Raw genomic sequence first — 21,714 nt, 5'->3', positions numbered from 1 at the left:
TCTCTGTGTACAACTTGTACTTTCAATAGCACCTTCACCGCATCATCAGAACTAAAAAGTCAAATACAAAAACTGCTTGAGATAAAAATAAGCCAACACCGTATTATAAAAATGAAAGTTCACAGGTAAAGTCGAGTTTTTTGTTTTTGTTTTGGTAGTTCACTAATATAATCTGTTTCTCTTTCATTCAGAGAACCAGAGTTTAAATTTTCTTTTCCCTCTGTTATAACTATCATAATATATGTATTAAGAAAGAAACAATATATCATTGGAGATATAAACAAACCGTACGTTCTGATTGGTCTTCTCGGCCCAAAAGTGTGGGAAGAAAATGAAAGTGAGAGAGCACTGAGATATTGGCACGGCTCAATCAAAATCAAAAAATGACAGCAACCCATTAATTTGTTCTGAGTGAACCGGGCCAATATCAAAGTAACCATTTCACACATGAGTCGTGACCTTTCCTTTGTTGTGATCATGAAGAACAAGGCCCCATGAAGAAATTAACATGTAAAACTACAACTCGAGGACCAAACTATATAAAGAGAAGGCTAAAAGGAAAAAACAGAAAGAAGCAGAGAGAAAAAAAGAAGGGTAAAAAGGCTTTGAAATGAGTGTGAAGAGCGGTGAGAATGTCTTGGTAGAATTTAAGAGGGCAAGAGGGTCTGCATGAGCATTAAAAACCGCGACTACCAAAGCAGAAAACTGGGCCAGAGCATTTAAATCTATAATTCTCCCTCCATTTAAGTTCATCCGCCTATCTTCTCAACCAAAAAAATAAAAATAAAAAGGTTCATCTGCCTATAATTGCCATAGGTGCCCCATATAAAACCATCACAAAGTCAACAATAACCCTTTTACTATATAGCAGTATTTAGCTACAACTATAATATTATGGTATTTTATATTGCATGGGTGAAATTGTATTTCGCAGGTGTGAAATGGGTGCTCTTGTTTAAAATAAGGGTAGGTCAAAAAAATGAAAAAGTGTACCCCCAACAAATTTAAGAGATCGCCCATGATCGTGATAAACTGATACTCACTGTGTTACCGAACCAAGAAGACCAGCAATATTAATGAGGGGAATCTCTTTCTGGGATTGACAGGCCGTAACATTAATATCAAAGGTACCCGTGAGACTGTTTTTACTTTTTAGAACTGTTGAACTTAAACTCAGTTGGCTCCATCTGTGTGTGATGAGAAGCTGCAGGTTGACTTGTATAGGAGGTAGAAGCATCTTTTTTTTTCTTTTTATATAAAAAAAAATATTATTGATATTAAATAAAGACAAGACAAGTTTTTCAGTCTGAAAAATGGCACTGCCGTATATACAAAGACAATATTTATGGCATTTGATTCAAGTAGTTGTATTTTACTTTTAAAGGTAAATTAGATTTAACATCCTATATTTTAAGGGTGTAGCAAATTAAATATACAATTTCAATAGTAATAAATTAAATCTTAATCTATTCTCTATTAAATTCTAAAAACAATGTAATTCCATTTTAATGAGTGAGGTTTAATTTGTTATATTTCATAAACTAGAGGGTTTAAAATATAAATTTTCATATTTTCTATTTCTTGGACAATAATTGCAGAAGGCAATTATGTAGCTATGATAATTTTTCCCCTCTTACAACAAGGGAGAGAGATTTGAATTCAAATTCACGATTAAAAAAACTTGACAATATCACTACATTACAAGATATTTAGCATGTAATTACATAGGATAAAGATAAAATTAACATAATTTTAACCAAATATTCACTCTAAATAGTAATATTTTACTTTAGTAATATGTAAGCTAGGATTCATTCAAGGATAAAAGTCAATTAAAGGTCTTCTCTTATTGTCGGCTAACCTAGCATATATTAGAAGATATTATAAAGAACTTTATAACCCAAATTATTGCAATTTTTTTTGGTTTTTTGCTTTATTATGGCATCCGAGAACAAGGGCTTAGTGCACAACTTGTACACCTAACAGCACAACTACTCTGTCATCATTCCATTTCCATAGAGGAAGAGACAAAAGAAACAAAGAAATAGAAGGAACTCTGAACTAGGGCAGCTGCTAAAATTTGAAAACTATTATTACGAATTGAGAAATAACTATTTATATGCTCAAATTCAAATCAGAAACTTTCGAAAACGTAATTATACTTTTCCATATTTATTTACTATAGTACTAATGTACCATGTACAATTGGCATAAGCACGAGATCGACTAGCAATGAAGCAAAAGCAGTACATCTTTCTTAGATTCAAGGTTATCACCATTTCCACGCCAACTCCAGCTAGCTCAAGTTCATTGGGAACGAGTTTTTTTATTTTATTTTATTTTTAATTTTTAATTTTTGTTTGATTGCTACAAATAATTTCAAGGGGATAAGATCAACCCGCACTCTTTGATTTGAGGAGAGGCAAATATTTTCTTCAAATCCAATGTATTTTGTTTGTCACAAGCTTTTTCGTTTAATTTTTAATTGGTTGATTTATTTGTGTACAATTTTTTAAAACTACAATTTAGTTATACATTAATCAACTTGCAACAAATAATCAAATAAAGAATCAACAAAAATAAGGCATTAATTAATAGCAACCCTTGTAACTTGTAAGTTCAACATGGTTTTGAATTAAAAATGATAGTTATACGTGTCGGTTTGAGAACTGCTTATTTAGCTAAATTGAAATTTTTTTGCTGAAAGTACTATAGATAAAGTTAAAAAGTAGCTGAAATAGTATGGTAAAACTCATAAATAATACCAAAAAGTGTAATAGAACCCATAAATAGTAACAAAAATAAACTAAATGGTAAAAAAAGCTGGTTTTTTAAGCCAATGCCACACACAATATTTCACCAGCAAATTCTGCAATGGATAACATAGTTTAGAAATGCAAACTTGAAGAAACGTGGAGCAAAGTGCTGATTGGGAATCTTTTTTTTTTTTTTTTTTTGGTTAAAAGGGGAATTCATTGAAACTAAATAGCCAAATCAGGCAAAGTACTAGCTGAGAGCCTTAAAGAGTACAAACCAAATGCATCTGAGTCCAAAATACTACAAAGATTAACTAAAGGGGGATTATCTAATACAACAAAAGCAGTTGAACATGAACAGGCTTCTTTAGCAAGCAGATCCGCGCATCTATTCGCCTCCCGGTATACGTGGTTGATCTTGTAACGTTGAAGGTGGCTCAGCAGGTACCTGCAATCATTTAGGAGTGGCGTGTAAGCTCTGATTTGGAATCTTCTAACGCGTATTTAGCCAAAAGTTGTCAATGATTAAAATCAAATAAAATGAAATCTCAATTATCGTGATTGGAAAGAAAGTCTCTATTCTATTAATTCTGAACTACCAAATATGATGGTGATACAAGCTGTGATGCACCTCCAGTTGGGGGTGTCCCCACTATTGTCTATTACTATATCTACAATATATTCCTACTACTATTTAAGCATGGAACATTTTTACTACATCTGATGTGATATATAAGATCAAAACGAAAATTCATGACATTAGCATCTGTACTCATGTATTCTTGTTTAGAGATTTTCAAAAAATTTCAATCCTTAGCTTATCTAATAAATGACATTTAATTTGCAATTTTTAAAATTAAAAGCTATAGTATCTTGTGCCAATTTGTCATTATTAAGTGGGCCTTATCGCTACTTGGTTTCAAAAAATAGATTAAGTGTTGTACCTCCTAACGTTTCTTCATTAAATTGAAGCATGTGTCTATATTAATGGATTTAGCGCGGTAAATGAGTCGAGCTTTGTCGACTAGTGCATGTTCAAGTTTGAGTTGTTTGAAATGGTCAAAAGTTCAAGCTTCGTTCGAGCTCGTGACAGGCCTAAAAATAATGTTTGAGTTTGAGCCCTTAAGAAAGCGAAAAAACTTGAGCTTGGCTTGATTATTTAGTCAAGCCAAGCTCAAGCTTAATATCAAACTCAAACTCGAGTTCAAGTCAAACTTTTGAGTTTGAGATCTAAGAAAATTACATTATCAAATACTTAAATCTCTAAAATTAAGAAAAGAAGAAAAAAAAAATAGTATACTCATTTTATCATGTGTCTAATCATACTTATGATTAGTCATTATTCAAATTAAAATTTTACATAATTAAATTCATTCATTCATCCTTCTTTGTCTATAGTTTTAACAATTGTTCAAAATACAATTTTTACATTCACATTAGATGGTGAAGAACTAGAAAAATACTTGTTTGTAACTATTATGAGTGGGAAAATACTAACATATTTCATAACTTTACATTAAATAATTGGTGGGGAAGGATCATATATGTGGTCCACTTAATTAATTAATTAATTAATTAATTTTTAAATGTAACTAAAGTCTAAAGTGGTTTTTGGTCAGTTTAGAGAGAAAGAAAAAATAAAGGTAATGGGTAGTGATCTCATGTTAGCCATGTCATTATTAAGACATCTATAATGAGTATATTTAGCTAACACATATAAACTTATAAATGAGTCTATATTTAAATTGTTTTGTATCAAGCCTTATAGCTCACAAGCTTGTTTGCGAACAAATTTTTTTGCTTGGGCTCGGCTTGTTTATTAAATGAGCTTAAAACTAAGGCTTAAGTTTGGCTTATTTATAAACAAGTAAACATGAATGAACTTTTTATCAAGACGAGCCCGAGTTGTTTATAATCAGCTTAGTTCATTTACAACCTTAAATAGATTCAACATATCTTCTCTTAAATACAATTAAATTCAACAATATAATTTATTAATCATCATAACCAACCTAATTGAATTCAATTGGAACAATATCATCCATTAGGACCATTACACCAAATATTGTCATCCAACATTCCAACTCACAATATATTCCCTCCAAAAAAAAAAAAAAACTCACAATATATTGTCCTAGAATCATCATTTCCAGCTATATCTAAGGGTTTCATTATATTTTCAGAAAAGAAAAAATAATAAAAAAGGAGTTATATCTAATTAGCCGAAACGTCTACATCAACACCCAAAAAACCCGCCTTTTTCTTAAAATAAAATTTAACGGTTGAGTACGTGAAAACCAATGAAAAGACGAAACGTGGACGAAATGAACACATGAATGGTCAAGATCATCTAATCACTGATCACAACAGTTAGATGGTGGACCACCATTGTTGACGAAGAAAATGGTATACCTAAGGGAAACGAAATATGGGAAAGACAAAAGACAAGGAATCGTGCCCTGCTTTGTCGTCTTTGGGAAACAAATACCTGGAGAGAGAAAAAGAGAGAGAGAGCAAGGTGGTTGACATGTACGTTAACAGGGAATTATTTCTGGGTTGTTATTTATTTATTTGATAAATCGGGGTTGTTGTTATTGGTTGAATTTTTATATTTTTTTTCATTAGAGACTATATAGATTATATGTGAGAAATCATTTCTGGGATTGTTTGGCTTTTTTATTTTATTTTCAAGGTGGGTTTTGTGTATTTTTCTTTTGGGGTTTTGATTTTGAATTTTGTTTGTAAATAGTACTGTGTATATGATTATTTGTTATATGAGTGTAAAACTTTGGTTATACAAGTAAATGTAAATGGGACAGTGCATATCTCGGCGAGCGGTGCAAAGAGAAAGGTGTAATGGTTCTGGTGCTGTGTGTACAGAGAAGCATGGTGGGTGCGTGGCTATATTAAAAGAACAACGGTCCAGGCTTTACATAGCTAGGAAATGTGTGGTCATGCTACTTTGTTGGCACAAATACGGCAAATAGTAAATTCTTCTCTCTTTAGTCTTCATTGCACTATGTTTTTCCATGTATATGCTTCGAAAAAAGACACTAGTTATTATGCCTGGAAAGTTGTCTGTGAAGAATTTCAAATTTATGAGAAACTTTTATTACTCCTTTCATCTCCCGTGATCCCTCTCTCTCTCTCTCTCTCAAACCCTATCTTTAAATAGAGGGAGGGGGAGAAGAGGAGAATGAAAAATGACCGGAATATACTAAATTTTAGTATATTTCATCTACCTTTCTCTCATCTACATTCTTTTATCTTTTGTTCTAAACGTAAAATTAGAGAGTAGTTAACAAAAAAAAAATTGTTTTGGTTAATTATTGAGTAATCAAATGAGTTTTGGTATATAATTTAGAAAACGTGGGGGTGAAATTTGGGATTATGTTTGCTAAAATATAAATTTTTACATTTCAAATTCTTTGTTTGCCAATTGGAGGAATAACGTAGAAGTGTAATGCAAATACTATTAACTAGACGTTTTTGCCTTTTTGTTGTGGATGCTCATGCACTACTGTAGCCCATTTATCATATGCTCATGCCATTTTTTTCTTTCTTCTTTGCACATGATAATTAAGGGAGAAATTGATGGTAGAAAAAACAGAAGGGAGGGGGTGGTGCTCCATTCTTAAATAAGAAGCACCAATATGAATATGGGATTTATGTACGTACAATATGGATATTGATAATATGTTAATTCTTGAAAATATAAGCTAAATATTTAATGATAAAAGTAACCAATAAGCTATTAGTTCTAAAGAGAAAGAGGTGAGAAAGAGGAAGAGAATTAAAAAAGAAGAAGAAGAAGAAGAAGCTAATAAACATCTCATCATATTAGAAAATATAATCAATGTCTTGGTGGTTAATTTGGGGAACAAATGTTGAGAGAGAAAATCAATGAAGATGCCCCAATTGGGATTAATCCTCTAAGAATACTCATCAATAGATTAGGACCTGCAACAAGAATAGAAACTTACTTACTACAACTGAGATCAACTAGTAGGATTGAGCGAAGGTGCTTTGAATGCTAAGTCAAGTAACAATGCTGAGAATTTTTTTTGCAGAATGAGTGTATTAGTTTTAACATATATACCTTAGCTAGATGTAAGTTTAATATTTATAGGATCTGTCTTAAGAGTGTAAGAGGAGGGGGGGTTGACTTTCCTATGAATCCAGAGGTTAGGTTAGTTGAAGGACAACACTCCTCCCGCTTTCCCATGTTAAGAGCTAATCAACTTTCAGAAAATCTTACCATTATGTACCATTAGCGTGATGGACACTCTACAAATATAAAATTTTTATAAGGTGGTGGAGAGAAGGGGGGTAAAGGCCAAGACTTTACACACATATACACTTAGATTAGGCTAAAATATAATTCTATATTTTATATAAAAATTAAAACAAAAAAAAAAACATTTCAAAAAACCTTTAATATGCAATAATAAATGTGGAGATGAAAGGAGAGGGGGTGTCTCTACTTTATGCAAACCATAAATTTGATAGGGACAATCCCCAAACTATGCATTTCTAAGAAAAACCTCTTTGAAGAAAATATCATTGAGTTCTAATGCTTTCAACCAAATGAGTTTAGTGACTTAGGTTGTTTTTCTCCCATTTAGGCGTGGGGTATGAGTAAATTACTACGGCTCAACCCCCTTTCAAATTATAAGAGCATTAGTTTTAGCTCGTGCAAAAATTTCTTTTTATTTTAGTATAAAAACTTACTTTTTCTATTTTATATACTTATTTTTTTAAAAACCTTACATTAAATTATCTATTTTAAACTATATTCCATTAAAATTTCAGTTTTTCTTATTTTTTTCATTGTTTATATTTCTTCATATGTAACAACTATCATCTACTTTCTTCTTTCATTATTGGAATGCACAAATGAAAAACTAAATGCAAAATTAATAGTATCAATGTAAATTTACCTAGTAACTGTAGTATTAATATTTTTTACACAACTTTACATAATTTAATTTAGATGAATTTCAAATTTGGTTGACTAAAATATGATAATTTTTTTTATTATACAAGCACAGGGATTTGGGTCTAATCAGTAATCATGCTCTAAGTTGGCGGCTCTCAACCTATTATTCTTTGAGCGAGAGACCCAAAAGTATTTTCTGTTCTCCGTTTTGTTTTTTTTTAACAACATTCATGATTGTTTCACCACCGAAATTATAGTAAAATACATTTTGCCCCTCATAGTCTCCTGCTGCATAAAATATCTGTATGTTGGGACGTTTTGCATCATAAATACCATTATAAATTATAATCCAATAGGTCATCCTAAAGTGTACCATCACGGGTTGTAGCGATTATAGTCCAATAGGAACCACCGTGGGGTATGGTCTAATGGTAAGAATTATTGTATCACTTAACTTGGTTCAAGTGATAAATTATTAGGGTCCTGATAATGCATGTTGTGTTAACTATTATCGTCATATATACATAATTAGCAAAAAAATAAAAAACTTTTTCTTTGTTAAGAATTTTGTAATTCAATTAGTAATTTTTAGCATTTTCAAAGTAAATATTCATTGATTAAATAATTAAAAAAAACAGTAATTTGTGTATGCAAAAAAACAAAGGTTTTGATTCTTGCTCACAGTAAATCCAAGTAGAACATACTCATAGCATAAGTGCATAACTTTCCTGGCTCCAGCTTATAGATTCACAATGAACAAAATGTGAGAAGAGAACAGTTGAAGCTGACAAACTTAGAACCCCAAAAAGTTTGTTGAAATTATTAATTTATTCATCAGAAGAAGATAGTTTAAACTTTAAACTTTAAATTAATGTGGCGGCATGGGGTATCATGTCGTGCACAACTAAGCTCATTCCTGCACTTCTCTATTTTATGTAGGGCCAAGCTTTAGAATTTTGTGGGGTAAGTGAAAGAAATTTGGTTCCGGCCCAAAAAACTGAATAGTGGCTTTGCTGATTTCTCTGTCAAAGATTTAATTAATTTACTCACATACAGTGTAAATGTGTAATATTTTGTCTTTATAAGCAAGCTGCTACGGGTCTCCAGAATAGTTATGCTATAATTATTCTAAATTTTATGGTATATATATAACAAATTGATGTATCATTCCTCCGCTTCTGATGATTGTACTCTTTATTATTATACTAAGACGCTAACTAGCTTATGGTGAAGACGGGAGTTGAATTCCAGATTTCTTATTCAATTTTTAAAATCTTTACCAATTGAACTAACTAGAATATTAACTCATAATGTATCAAAATTTTTTTTTTGCTGAATCACAATGTATCAAATTTTAATCACAAAACCAAAACCTAATTCATGAATTTATTTTTGATCTTGTTGTCGTGAAATCAGTCACAGTTATACTCACATCAATTTGTAAAAACCTCATAATTGATAATCCTTTTTTAACATTTTCCATAAGGAGAAATAGGCTCAGTTGATAATCCTTGGAACTCAAAATTATTGGGTGGAACTGTATCTTTGAGAATTCAGGTGTATCCAATTAGGCATAAATCAATGAATGACAAATTTGAAGTCACTGTCTCAGGTTAAAACAACCAATGAACTCCTTGTAGGGTATTTGAAAGCCTGGCTCAAAAGTAAAATTCATTAGGGGAAACCTGTCCCATTTTGAATATACAGTAAATCGAATAAAGTCACTTTCAATATGCTAGCTGCGCTAATTAATCTAGTTACGCAAAACAAGTACATTCTAGCTGGATTCTCAAAATAAAGTACATTCTAGGCTTTCTAGCTGGCCTCCTCATATGTACATGCCTATTTTAATGAAGCCAAAAGGTTCAAATTAACGTTCATTAAAAAAAAAAGTTCAACTTAACCAAACAAACTGTAAAGGAATTAAAGGCCCAAATCCACTTAGAATAGTGAAGTCTGTACTGCCTAACTAGGTCCAAACATATAAAAATTTGTTTAGAGAGTGGATAAAATAAGTCAGGCTCAAGTCTGAAGATTCAAATAGGAAGGGAATGAACAGTAGTTAAAAATAAGTATATTGATGGTTCATTATAAGCTCGCCCGAGGGCGATGTTTTGATGCAAGGATACACACTGTTCTCTCTTTCTCTTTCTCCTTACTGTTCTTGTTCTAATATCTTTTTCTTGATCTTTTTTTGGGGGGGGGGGGGGTTGGTTTCATCTGGAACTTCTTCTCCTTTATATACTCCCACGCTTCTTGCATCACAGCCCTTTATCTGCAATGCTCTAAGTCCTCCTTAGGACACTTATACCATTAGATTCCTATTGAAGGTGGTAGAAGGAGCTGCTTAGCTGTGAACCTACTGTTCAGGGATCATTTCCTCATCAATGCAGCTGATAAAGCTGTTACCAATCATTTAATGCGGAGGTAGTAGGTGAGTTTTCACAAGAAACTTCTTTCAACTACCTTGAATCTCTCTCTAAACGCTATTCTCTCCACCCAAATTCCTAGGAGGTATTTTGTCTCTTCCCTCTTCTCCACGAATGACCCCCCTCCTTGGGCTTCAAGTGCTTTCACCCGAGAAACGAACGATGGTCACAGCGGTTTTATCCTTCCTTAGTCCTCAGGCCCCCACAATAATAATACAATTGCAAAAGCTAAAATATGTCACTCAACCAATTAAATTCGTTTTACTAACTTTTGCTTTTGTCTAAATAAGTGACATTATAGAATACTTCTAATAAAGATATTAAGAGTACTTTCTCTACAAAAACTACAATTTTGTCCACCCAAAAGGATTAGAAATAAACAAAACTTAGTAAAATCTCATAATTTAACATCTAAATAGATCACTAAAAAAAAATCAAATTCTAACTTGTAAAATGACTAATTATTAACCTAAATCAAATCAAACCAATAGGATAAAGAAAAAAATGCGATTGGGAATTGGAATATCAATGTACCTGAATGTGCATAAAAGTCGATACAAATTTGTTAAAAAGAGAAACAAATGTCATGTGACAATTAAATCAACAATAACAAAAAGAATCATTAGTGGAAAAAAAAAGGTTGAAACAATTAAAAAATTCACCAAAAGAGAAACAAAATTGGAGAGAGAGAGAGAGAGAGAAGTTTGACCTTTTTGAAATCAACAATAACAAAAAGAATAATTAGAAGAAGAAAAAAAAGAGGTTGAATCAATAAAAAAATTCACCAAAAGAGAAACAAATTTGGAGAGAGAGAGAGAGAGAGTTTGACCTTTTTGCCATGAAAAACTTAGAAGGAATATGGGAGAGATGTGGAAATGAAGTAAAAAGAAATTCATAAGAAAATTAAGATGGAAGAGGAAAGATGAAAGGTTGAAAGAAGTGAAACAATAGAATTTAAAAAGTTATAAAGGCGAAAACTTAAAAAATCTATGAAGGAAATAAAATGAAAAATTTAAGACAATGATCGGAGGAGATGAAAAATTGAACTAAGAAGACAAATGTTAAAAAAGATGAAATGTTGAACAAAGTAAAAATTGCAAAAAAGAAATGATGCTAATGACGTGGCACAAAAAGAGTTTTGTAAAATTTATGCAAAGTTTCCATTATTATATAATATTATAGATAGATATGTATAGACATTGTTTTTGGTTTTAGATTAGAATAATGCTAAAGATACAAACAATTTTACAAAAAAATTTACAAACTGCTGATATGATAAGTAGTTATTGGTAAATGAAGAAGTGATGTTAATGGTGTGTCTGGATGAAAACAAATAAGAAGCTGGTTACATCAACAGTTTGTAAAAATATTGTAAAATAGTTTGTGCATTTAACATTACTCTTTAGATTATACATTGATTTTATTGTTTAGTTATAAACATCTAAATTAAAGTAGATGAATATATATAGGAAAAATTATATATAAATTTAAAACCGCTCAAGATGAATGTGTAAATTCAATCTATTTGTATATTTAATATTGTCAACAAAATTTAGGAATAAAAAATAAATAAGAAGAAAGATAATAATTACGTGTTGGATGAGGTGGCGTAATATGAATATAGCAACAATAAATGCTAGGTTTCAACTTTTAGATATATATATTCTTATTGTGACTTGGTTAGATAAATTGGTTTTCATAATAAAAAAGAATCATTAACTGGTTACATTTCGATTTTCTTGATGAGGAATAGGTAATTGAAGCTTTATATATAAACAATCGAAGGGTTTGATAGTTTTGGTCTAGGGTTGGAGAAAATTCATAGAGTTTAGTGTGAAATCAAGAAATGAAAAGTTTTTAGCTTTCTTGTAGTTCTTGTGTGATTGATTTAATGTCTTGACATATTGGCTTGCTATTTTAGTTGGAAAATTTTTGAAATTGATTAAAAATTCTCTTTTTAAATTTTCTGATGTGATGCACACAAGACAGGATTGTTGCTCAGCAAGTTTCACCCACACTAGCATCGTGTACAAAAAAAATGATTCCTTTTTCATAATTATGAAAGCAATGTGTGAATCCAGCCACAAAGAGACAGCAAAGTATGTTGCGTATAAGGAAACAGTGGAGATTATTCCAATGCCCACCTCAAAGCAAAACTCCAAATTATGTCACTCTTTATATTGTAACCCCCTATTAGCTATCCCAAAATTTCCAAACACGTTTCTTCCTTTCTCTCTCTCTCTCTCTCTCTCTCTCAATGAATTATAGCTCTTATAATGATTACAATCTCCCTGAGGCACTATTCCCTGATGAAGCATCTCCACCATGGAACAACAAAGGAGACAATGCATGGCAATTAACAGCAACAACTTTGGTGGGCCTACAAACAGATCCTGGGCTTGTAATCCTTTATGGGACTGTGGTGAAAAAGAAATGGGCTGTGAACTCTGCTTTCATGGCCCTTTATGCCTTCGCCGCAGTCCTAATCTGTTGGGTCCTATGGGCCCATCATATGTCCTTTGGTGCCAAGCTGTTCTCAATAATGGGCAGGCCCAGTGTAGCACTCACACCAAAGTTTCTACTGGGCCAATCAATAAATGGCAAATTTCCAATGTCTGATTTTGTGTGTTTTCAATTTGCATTTGCTGCAAATTACAGTGGTATTGCTTGCTGGGTCTCTACTTGGGAGGATGAACTTCTATGCATGGATGTTCTTTGTGCCACTGTGGCTCACTTTTTGCTACACAATTGGGGCCTTCACTATATGGGGCCATGGGTTTCTTCAGCCATATATTATTGATTATGCGGGTGGTTTTGTTGTTCACCTTTCTTCTGGGGTGGCTGGTTTCACTGCTGCTTATTGGGTAATTAATTGACATGCATATATACCTATTAGTAATCTTTTCTAGGAAGTTGTCAAACACAACCCTAACTCTCACAAAATAAACCACCACCCGGACAAGCCTTGGTAATATTTGAGCCATTGAAATGTGTCTTTATAGCTTTCAGGTAAAATATAAATAGTTTTATAAAAGAAAATGACATAAGAAAAATGCAAGATATATATGTCGAAGAATGCCTTATTTTTTTTTTTTTTTTCTAAAAGACAAACCTATACTACACTTTAAAGACAAGAGTTGTTCAAGGATTATAATATTTATCACAACCAAAAAAATTTTCAGGAGGTTTAAACTAAATATATTAAAAAAAAAAATCCGAAGAATAATATACATATATATGTATATATATATAAAGTATTATTTATTTTATATATGACATTGACATGATATTAGTCTTTACATAAATAAAAAAGTTCTGATATTTATAATCCTAAAACTACTATGATATTAAAAAACCTCAATAACCAATAGTTTCTTATAAATTCTAACACTATTCATGCATTACATAAAATTTTCATACTGATTATATTTGTAGTTTTTTTTTTTTTTTTTTTTTTTTTTTTTTTTTTCCTATAATGTTGATACAACCTTAAACACATGTTGCACTTTAAACATTCAGACTAAAGAAAAAATAATAAATAGAGCTAGTTACCGTATCGACCCTACTTGGTCTGTCTTTGATATTGCTAGAGTTGATATACTGTTTATACTGTATTTTGTTCAACATGATTATCATTTTTCTTTCTTTTTCCATTTAAATACACTGTAAATCTATTAAGCTCATCTATAACTACACAAATATCTTGTTCAAAATTGGGATTGAGCTTATTGCATTTTTCTGCTTAAACACAAAATTTGTTCTCTTCTTCTTAAATATATCACGATTCCATTATTGTAATGATAATGATGATATATATATGTATAGGTTTGGCCTAGGCACTCGCACGACAGGCAAAACTTCCCACCAAATAACATAATTCACATGTTGAGCGGCGCAGGGTTTCTATGGCTAGGTTGGACTGGTTTCAATGGTGGATCTCCATTTGCAGCGAACGAAATTGCTGCTCTAGCCATTGTCAATACCCATCTCTGCGCAGCTACAAGTCTCTTGGTATGGGTTTCTGTGGACATGATCATATACAAGAAAAGCTCTGTTATTGGTGCTGTCCAAGGGATGATCACTGGCCTTATTTGCATTACACCTGGAGCAGGTTACTTAGCCCTTGATTAATTTGCTCTACCTAAATTTGTTCAATCATTAATGATTATTTGTTAACCTAAAAAATCATTATATGCATAAATTTTACTTGTAAAACAACTTTTAGCATCATGTTTAATACAGTATGTTACAATTTTTTTTTTAAAAGTTTTTTGAAGATTGTTGTTTGAAAGTTATACTTAATTTGGAAAAAAAAAAAAAAAAGAAGTGATACTTTGAAAACTATAACTGTACATTTTGGATGAGCTTATTACCATTAATTTATTTTGTTTATTGTGTAAAACTATAACTGTACCTCTTTAAAAAAGTGATACTTTGAAAAAATGGAATAAATATTCTCATCTCATATCCAAATGAGCTCATCCAGCCTTAGGAGTGAAAACCCGCAACAATTTGTTGTAGAAACACATATAAAAGACAATGTCTTCTGACAATGATTTTGTCATGAATGGGCAGGATTGGTGTCTCCATGGGCAGCAGTATTTATGGGAACACTGTCTGGTTTGCTACCATGGCACACCATGATGGTTTTACACAGGAAATCAGCATTCTTCCAAAGTGTTGATGACACATTGGGTGTCTCACACCCATGCAGTGGCTGGTACTTTGGGGGGCATTTCTCTCTGGTTTCTTTGCCAAGCCAGCACTTTTGAGGTTGATGTATGAATCAGACAACTATGGTCCAGGTTTATTTTACAGCCTTGAGAGTAGAAAACTCATCGATGGGCTCAGGCAAATTGGGTACCAGTTAGCTGGAGTTGTTTTTATCACTGTATGGAATGCTGTTATGACAAGCATTATTTGTATTTTCATAAGTCGCATTGTTAATCTTAGAATGGATGAAGATGCACTTGAGATTGGTGACGATGCTGCACATGGAGAAGAAGCCTTTGCACTGTGGGGAGACGGGGAGAAAATGTATACTTCACTTTGTTTGCACATTTCTCCTAGACTTCCTTCTCTCTGTAGAGGGCAAGTCTAAGTTTGCCTCAAAATTTCAATAAGCTTTTGACACTCTCACTGTCTCAAGGAATGTGGTAGCACTCGTTACTAGGGCTGTGACACTGGTCATGTTGGGCTGTTGGTGGAGAACATAGTAGATAGATGTGAATATTGTGCATCAGTATTCAAATAAGTTTGGTCCATAAGTGAAAATTGTTTGTTTGGCATTGATTAGTTGCTTTAATTGTAGAGCTCTAGTAGAAGAGCTTTTGTAATATAGTTTTAATTGAAAAGCTCCTGTTTAAAATAAAAAAAAAAATGAAAAGCTCTTTATCGTTTGATGTGTTTGACAAGTTACAATGAATATTGTTTTAAAGTTATAAATTTGTAAAGCATGAAAGGTAAATTATGAATTTTTTTAAGAGAAAACTACAAATTTCAACCTTCAACGAAAGCTAAAAGGCTCTTAAAAGTCTTTAGCGCAGCAAATGTTTGATAATTTCGGCTAAAAGAGCATAAAAACACTTAAAAAACACTTTTCTCTTAGTGCCTTATTAGGCACACCACAACTCATCTTTAAGCTAACTATGTTAGCTAGGCAAGAAATATATTCTATTAAGATTACCATAGACAATAATTCAGCCCTCCACTCAGATTAATCGAAAAATGTTGAACCACTTTTCCCCCTCTACCTAAGAAAAATGAACCTACCATTCCTCAAACCCTCCCAGCTGAAGGTCCAAGTCCATCACAAATATTTCAAAAACTCTCAATTATCCAAGAAACTTCAAATTAAAGAACACCTGCCATCTTTCTGATTTCGTTTACATTTCCTGGACAGATTGTTCTCTTAAGTAAACTTTCAGAAAGCAAGAGAACCAATGGTGCCATTGCTATCACAAAGGTCCAAGTGTTTTATTAAGTTCTAAGTCTCAAAAGAGAATCTACATATTCTCTCTCTAAATCTATAAAACATATGAAAGGGCCTGAATTGGATGTTCAGCCCGACTCCATAAACCCACCATGACCAATAATTATCTCACAGCTTGTAGGTCCCATGCACCTCTGAAGCCTACAAGCTGTGAGATACCTGCTGCGCAAGATACATCCCCCATTGTGACAGGCTTCTTTCTTTTTTCCAAATATAACTTTCTTGAAACCAGTGTCAGCTCACTTGAAAAACATAGAAGTACTTACAATGCAAATTTTTCACCAGATTGGTGGGAATACAACGGGGAACATTGCTCTTTCTTGTCATTCATCATTTGCTAAGAATTATGTGTAAACCTGTTTGTAGTGCACTTTGAAATTTACATCTCTAGGTAAGAGAAATTGGATAATCTTTATGGGTAACACAATTTAATTGAATATATGACTTTACATTAGTCTATTAACAATTTTTTTAAAGTTGAAGCTGTACATAGCATAATCTTGTTCCTGCTGCATCAATTCCTCCAGATGCTCCTAACACTATTGAGTATTCCTACTGAAAACATGACACCAAAAGACTAAAATGAGGCATTTTTTCCAACACTAAGTTATCCTGCCACCCATGAGAAGAAATATTTCAAGCCATCTTTCAAATAACCAAAAAAGGACTAGCCACCAGCAAAACATAAAACTGTATGCACATGTTCCATTCCAATGTTTGCTAATCAAACATGGCAAAGAATATGTACCTTATGATTGATTAATGTTCATGTACTTGACTCACGAAGCTTCACTAGTTTGTCTCGCCACATGGCTGCAGGAACCAGTCATCAAACATAAACAAGTCTCAAACTTAGGAGCATGAATTTTGTAATCAAAGGTGAATTGAAATTGTGATTGAGCACTTACAAAGTAAAATGTAATTACAAAAGTAGGAGAGAAATATTCTATCATACCTGCATCCTTGTACCTTTCTTCTCTAATAGCGAAATTCATATTCTTCACTAAATAAAGTTCCTCCGACAGTATATCTGGACCATCTGCAGCACTGGAGAAGAAATAACTCATGCTTAGTGATACAACAATAACAGATGATAGCAAATATAAGGCCCCCAAATATGCACACAATACCTGTCAAGGGACACATCATAAGTAGACTTAGTATCACGAGTTCTGCCCATCCCATAACCAATTTTAATAGCATCTTCCAAGACAATTTGTCTACTTACAAATATTGGTGCCTGCACAAAGAAAATTTTAAACGTAGATTATTGAAGCTTTAAAGAAACATTCATACAAAACCAACGAATGTTATCAGATCTGTTGAAATCTCAAAGGACGTCAATAGGATAAGGGGGTGGCATAGTTGTGCAGTCCCCATCAGATTTCATACTGAAGAAAAAATATTGCATTACACACTATATATATGTAAGAGTATATATATTGATAAGTCTATATGTAAGTATATACAATGAATGCACAAATGCATGCATGTACTTGCTCAAACAACCGCCTATTACACACACACACACACACACACAAAAACCACCTATTGGAAACTCCATTCACATCAAGGTAACTTCAACTGTCTTGAACTGAAAAGTTTGAATTTCATTATTGTGCAAAATTGACTTGTACCAAATGCAATGCTGATCTGTGGAAAATATATACCTTACATCTATTTGCCACATTTATGGCATCTGAGGGACGTGCATCCACACTCAGAATATCATTTTTCCCAGGCTGCAGATAACAAATGCCTTGATGTAACATAAAACTGAAATTTAATCAATTTAAGCTTTGTACTGAAGATAATTAAGACATATTAATCGTAAATTTCTAACCACCTTGCTAAAATATAGTCTGGCAAAGTAAGTATTAACGACTCTTTCTGTAATTCTCACCATAGTAACCTGAAACCGAAAGGGGAAAAGAAGAAAGAGAAAACCCTTAAAAAATTAAACAGATTTATACCCCAGTTTTCATATAAAAAAGGACTTGATAAAACATATGTGCAGTGCTATTAAGCCAGAAATTGATAGACATACATTCAATTCTCTTTCTTTACTAACTTATACCATAGTAGTTGTTAGCATTTTTAATTGAAATGAGAAGAGAAAAAAGCAACTGAATCAGGAGAATGAACGAATAAAACAAGCATCCATAACATGCTAATCCATAAAAAAAGTTATCTCAATACCTGGTAGCCAAGCTTTTCCACTAGATCTCTAATGAAGTTGAATTGATCTGGGGAGTCCTGCAGCAAGTACATATCTGAGGTTTAAACATTGTTATTAAATAATAATAAAAAAAACCCAACAACTTTCAAGTCAAAGATTAAAAGATTACCCCATTCTTATCTTCCCACTGGGGATCTATAAGTTTTTCAACAGCAAATTCTCCTGCAGAAGCAGAAGTTTCTTTATTTTTAGATATGTTCAGAAATGACAGAAGATGCACCAACATAATTGTTTGAGCTTCATCCATATATACCTACAATAATCGGTAGCAAAAAGTCTCCATCACAAGAAATCTTGAGAAAGATTGTAGGATTCTGAAAGCGGCGGAGAAAACTCTCTCCAATTAAATCGAAATTGACACGGGGTTTTTTTAATTGGACTGAAAATGGGGTCGATTGACCAGGGGACGGCCACTTCCTCTCTTCTCGATATCCTAGCCTCCGCATACGGTAGTGCAACGCGGTTTCTGCACTAGTTGAATTAATGAAAAATCTCAGAAGTGCAAATAACACATTGGAAACAAATACCACACAACAAATCTCGAAATACAATAACCGGTTGATCTTAGCTGCAACTGGAGCCACAAAGGACTACCCAGATTGTTTCTTTACTAACCCTATTTTCCATTCACTTCAATTGGCTCCTAAAAGCCTAAAACAACCCAACAACAACAACAAACAAGCCTTATTCCCAAAACTTTGGAGTCAGCTGTGGCCACTGGTCCAAATTATACTCTCTTCAACAGAACTAATTGTAGTCTGCCCCCACATTTATTCTTTTCTTCTATTCTATTTTATCAAAATATACAGATTAATTAGGGTCGATCACATGTATTCGAGTCTATTATTCTATCCTATTCAAAATCATATTATATAGCAAGTAAAGCAGAAAATTCCTAGTGATCAAATAAGGTACTACCAACTTTTATGAAAGCCAAGCACCCAAAAAAAAAAAAAAAAAAACCCATTAATTTTTTAATAAAACAAGCTGAATTTAGCGAATTATTGTAGCTCTAATCTACAAATATAAATATTTAATCGTCCATATAATGCACATAAAATAATTAAACTCAAAACGCACCGAATCTTCTTCAACATTAGATTAAACTCAGAGCATATATTAGAGAGAGAGAGAGAGAAGGGACCTGAGAGGAGGAGAGAAGCTTCTAGAAAATCATGATCGTTGTGATCGTGGGCATTGCCGGATCGGCCACCGAATCTTCCTTGGGAAGAATTACGAGAAACGATGAGCATCGATTGCGATTTCGATTGGATTTGGATTTGGAAGCTATTATTATTACGACGCCGTTTGTTTCCGAAACGAAATGGGCTCGAGAGGCAAAGCGCGTTAGGCTTAGGGGCCCAACTCGAACACGAACTCGAGCTCGAGCTCCGAGTCTGATCGCTGAAGGTGGTGGTGCTGCCGAACCCGGCGACTGTACGGACACAGACTCGAGCTCCCAGCATTTTTTTTATTATTTTTATTTCACAATTTAATTTCTCGAAGAGAGAGAGGTGAGCTGAAGCTTTTAATAAAAAGAGAGGTACGAATGGGGAAACAAAAAGCAAAAGCAGGAGAGGTTGTTGTATGAGGAAAGGAGAGTAGGAGACAGTTGCTTCTTTTTTTGTTAAGCAACGTGCAACGTGTTCTTTCTCTAACAATAATAATAATTTATTAGGGGAAATTTTCTTAACCTTTTATATTAAGGATAAACATCCAGCGGGACTTGCTGAGTGGTTGGACACTTGGTTTTAAAGTGGTTGTCTTAAATTTAACTAGGAGCTTTCTAGTTCAAGTCCGGACACCAATGCTTTGAAAAAAATCCTGAGTCAATGATTTATCCCACTATGGACCCACCCATTACAAATAATGATTAATTTTTGGTTGAAAGTTTTGAAAAAAAAAAAAAAAAGGAAAAACAAATATAAGAATATAAGCTAAGTTTGAATAAACACTAGAGAAACCTCAGCGAAAAAAAGGATAAGAATATGTTATACGAGTTACAAGATACCCTTCTTGTTTGTTTGTTTGTTTGTCCAGTTAAAGTGCACAAAATAAAAAAATAATAATATCCAACAGAGCAGATAGCAATTGATCTGGTATGCTCCACATCCACCCCTAGAGGTCACAAAATCGACTCGATGCAGAGAGCTATCGCTTTCTGTGTGGGTATGGAACTCTCAGTCCTCACACTTAGACTACAATTCTCTCTACCCACCTTTTTTTTTATAGTAGTGTTGACCAGAGGCTAGACACCACTAATTGTTAGGTTTTTTTTTTTTTTTTTTTTTTAATATATAAATTTTTTTAAAAAAAATGCAATTGATCGATTAATTGTTCCAATACCAATGCTAAAGAAAAAAAAACACTTTAAAGAAAAATCACATATAATCATATGGCATGGCAAGATGTGATTGGTCTAACATCCACTATCATGTTTATATCTATCATAGTATATAATGGCGGAACCAAGAATTTAGGTAAGAGGGCAAGGTTAAAAGTAAAAACCTAATCTAAAAAAATTAATCAATATTAATAACAAAATAAATAAACAGCTATATGCTAATGTATTTGTCATATAGAATCTAACATAAAATCTAAACTTTAATTTGTCTTTTCACACCTAGCTTAATTTACTCAATTGCTCTCGACGATTTTTTATATTTTGAAACTGTTGCATGATTGTTCATACTTAATAGTCTTGAATATATCTTTCCTATTTTGTTTTGATGTAGGATCTTTTTTTTTTTTTTTTAATCATTATTAGGTGGGTCCTATTCCCACATGATTTCCTATTTCCTTATGGCAGTAGGATGACGTTGTGTGATTCCTATTTCATTTTGGTGTAGATTTTTTTTTTTTTTTTCAAATCATTATTAGGCAGGTCTCTCACATGATTTCTTATAGCAATAGAATTTGCTTTTTGTGCACAACTAAGCCCAGTGTCTTCTTTTGTTAGGGAGGGCATAATGATATATGTACTATATTAGCAGTGAAAAAATTTGGAAGTTCGGGGGCACCTACCCCCACCCCCCTCCCTCCCTCCCTCCACCTCTGATAGTATATATCACCTTAAACAAATATGAATTTTTTTTTTTTTTGAGATAGTTTTAACTTATAGTGTCCACTTGTGATGATAACTCTTTATTATCAAATTAAGATATCAATCGGTTTTTTATGTAGGCAGAGGATTAAACCTCGAATCTCTTATTCAACTATAAGAGATTTTATTAGTTAAGCTAACTAGAATTCACAATACGAAATTTTTTGGTTATTTTAAACTCAAGAAATTAATGCATCTCGCGAAACCAAATTAGAGTTTGTTTTAAGCAATATTTGTTGATGTAGAAAACATTTCC

At 32.7% G+C, this 21,714-nt stretch overlaps 1 protein-coding gene and 1 pseudogene across 5 annotated transcripts; one reads left to right on the top strand and one right to left on the bottom strand.

The window, feature by feature from the left end:
- The first annotated feature begins 12,381 nt into the window (after positions 1 to 12,381).
- LOC115993789 lies at positions 12,382 to 15,283 on the top strand (annotated as a pseudogene).
- A 1,123-nt stretch (positions 15,284 to 16,406) lies between these two features.
- On the bottom strand, positions 16,407 to 19,864 carry LOC115950805 (bifunctional nuclease 2). Of its 5 annotated transcripts, none has more exons than XM_031068053.1 (10): positions 19,500 to 19,864; positions 18,609 to 18,821; positions 18,465 to 18,517; positions 18,316 to 18,372; positions 17,963 to 18,028; positions 17,787 to 17,858; positions 17,247 to 17,356; positions 17,072 to 17,163; positions 16,865 to 16,929; positions 16,407 to 16,728 (listed from the first exon to the last, which is right to left on the bottom strand). In XM_031068053.1, the coding sequence occupies exons 1-9, from the start codon at positions 19,819 to 19,821 to the stop codon at positions 16,883 to 16,885; spliced, it is 1,032 nt and encodes a 343-aa protein (XP_030923913.1). In that variant the 5' UTR covers positions 19,822 to 19,864; the 3' UTR covers positions 16,407 to 16,728; positions 16,865 to 16,882. The 5 variants fall into 5 exon arrangements, with proteins under 5 accessions (XP_030923913.1, XP_030923912.1, XP_030923911.1 ...); XM_031068052.1 differs by having other exon boundaries at positions 16,407 to 16,671; XM_031068051.1 differs by having other exon boundaries at positions 16,407 to 16,929.
- Positions 19,865 to 21,714: the final 1,850 nt, after the last annotated feature.

The sequence above is a fragment of the Quercus lobata genome, chromosome 6 (genome assembly GCF_001633185.2).
Source record: "Quercus lobata isolate SW786 chromosome 6, ValleyOak3.0 Primary Assembly, whole genome shotgun sequence".
Classification (NCBI taxonomy): domain Eukaryota; kingdom Viridiplantae; phylum Streptophyta; class Magnoliopsida; order Fagales; family Fagaceae; genus Quercus; species Quercus lobata.
This window is presented reverse-complemented; position numbering and strand designations above follow the sequence as displayed.

What these genes read in the sequence shown, in the direction of transcription:
- LOC115950805 (XM_031068051.1), bottom strand. Translation starts at nt 19,821, where the DNA reads ATGCTGGGAGCTCGAGTCTGTGTCCGTACAGTCGCCGGGTTCGGCAGC. An exon ending in AGCTTCTCTCCTCCTCTCAG is followed by an intron (nt 18,822 to 19,499) that starts GTCCCTTCTCTC and finishes CAACTAGTGCAG; the next exon opens with AAACCGCGTTGCACTACCGT. An exon ending in CCAGACTATATTTTAGCAAG is followed by an intron (nt 17,859 to 17,962) that starts GTGGTTAGAAAT and finishes TGTTATCTGCAG; the next exon opens with CCTGGGAAAAATGATATTCT.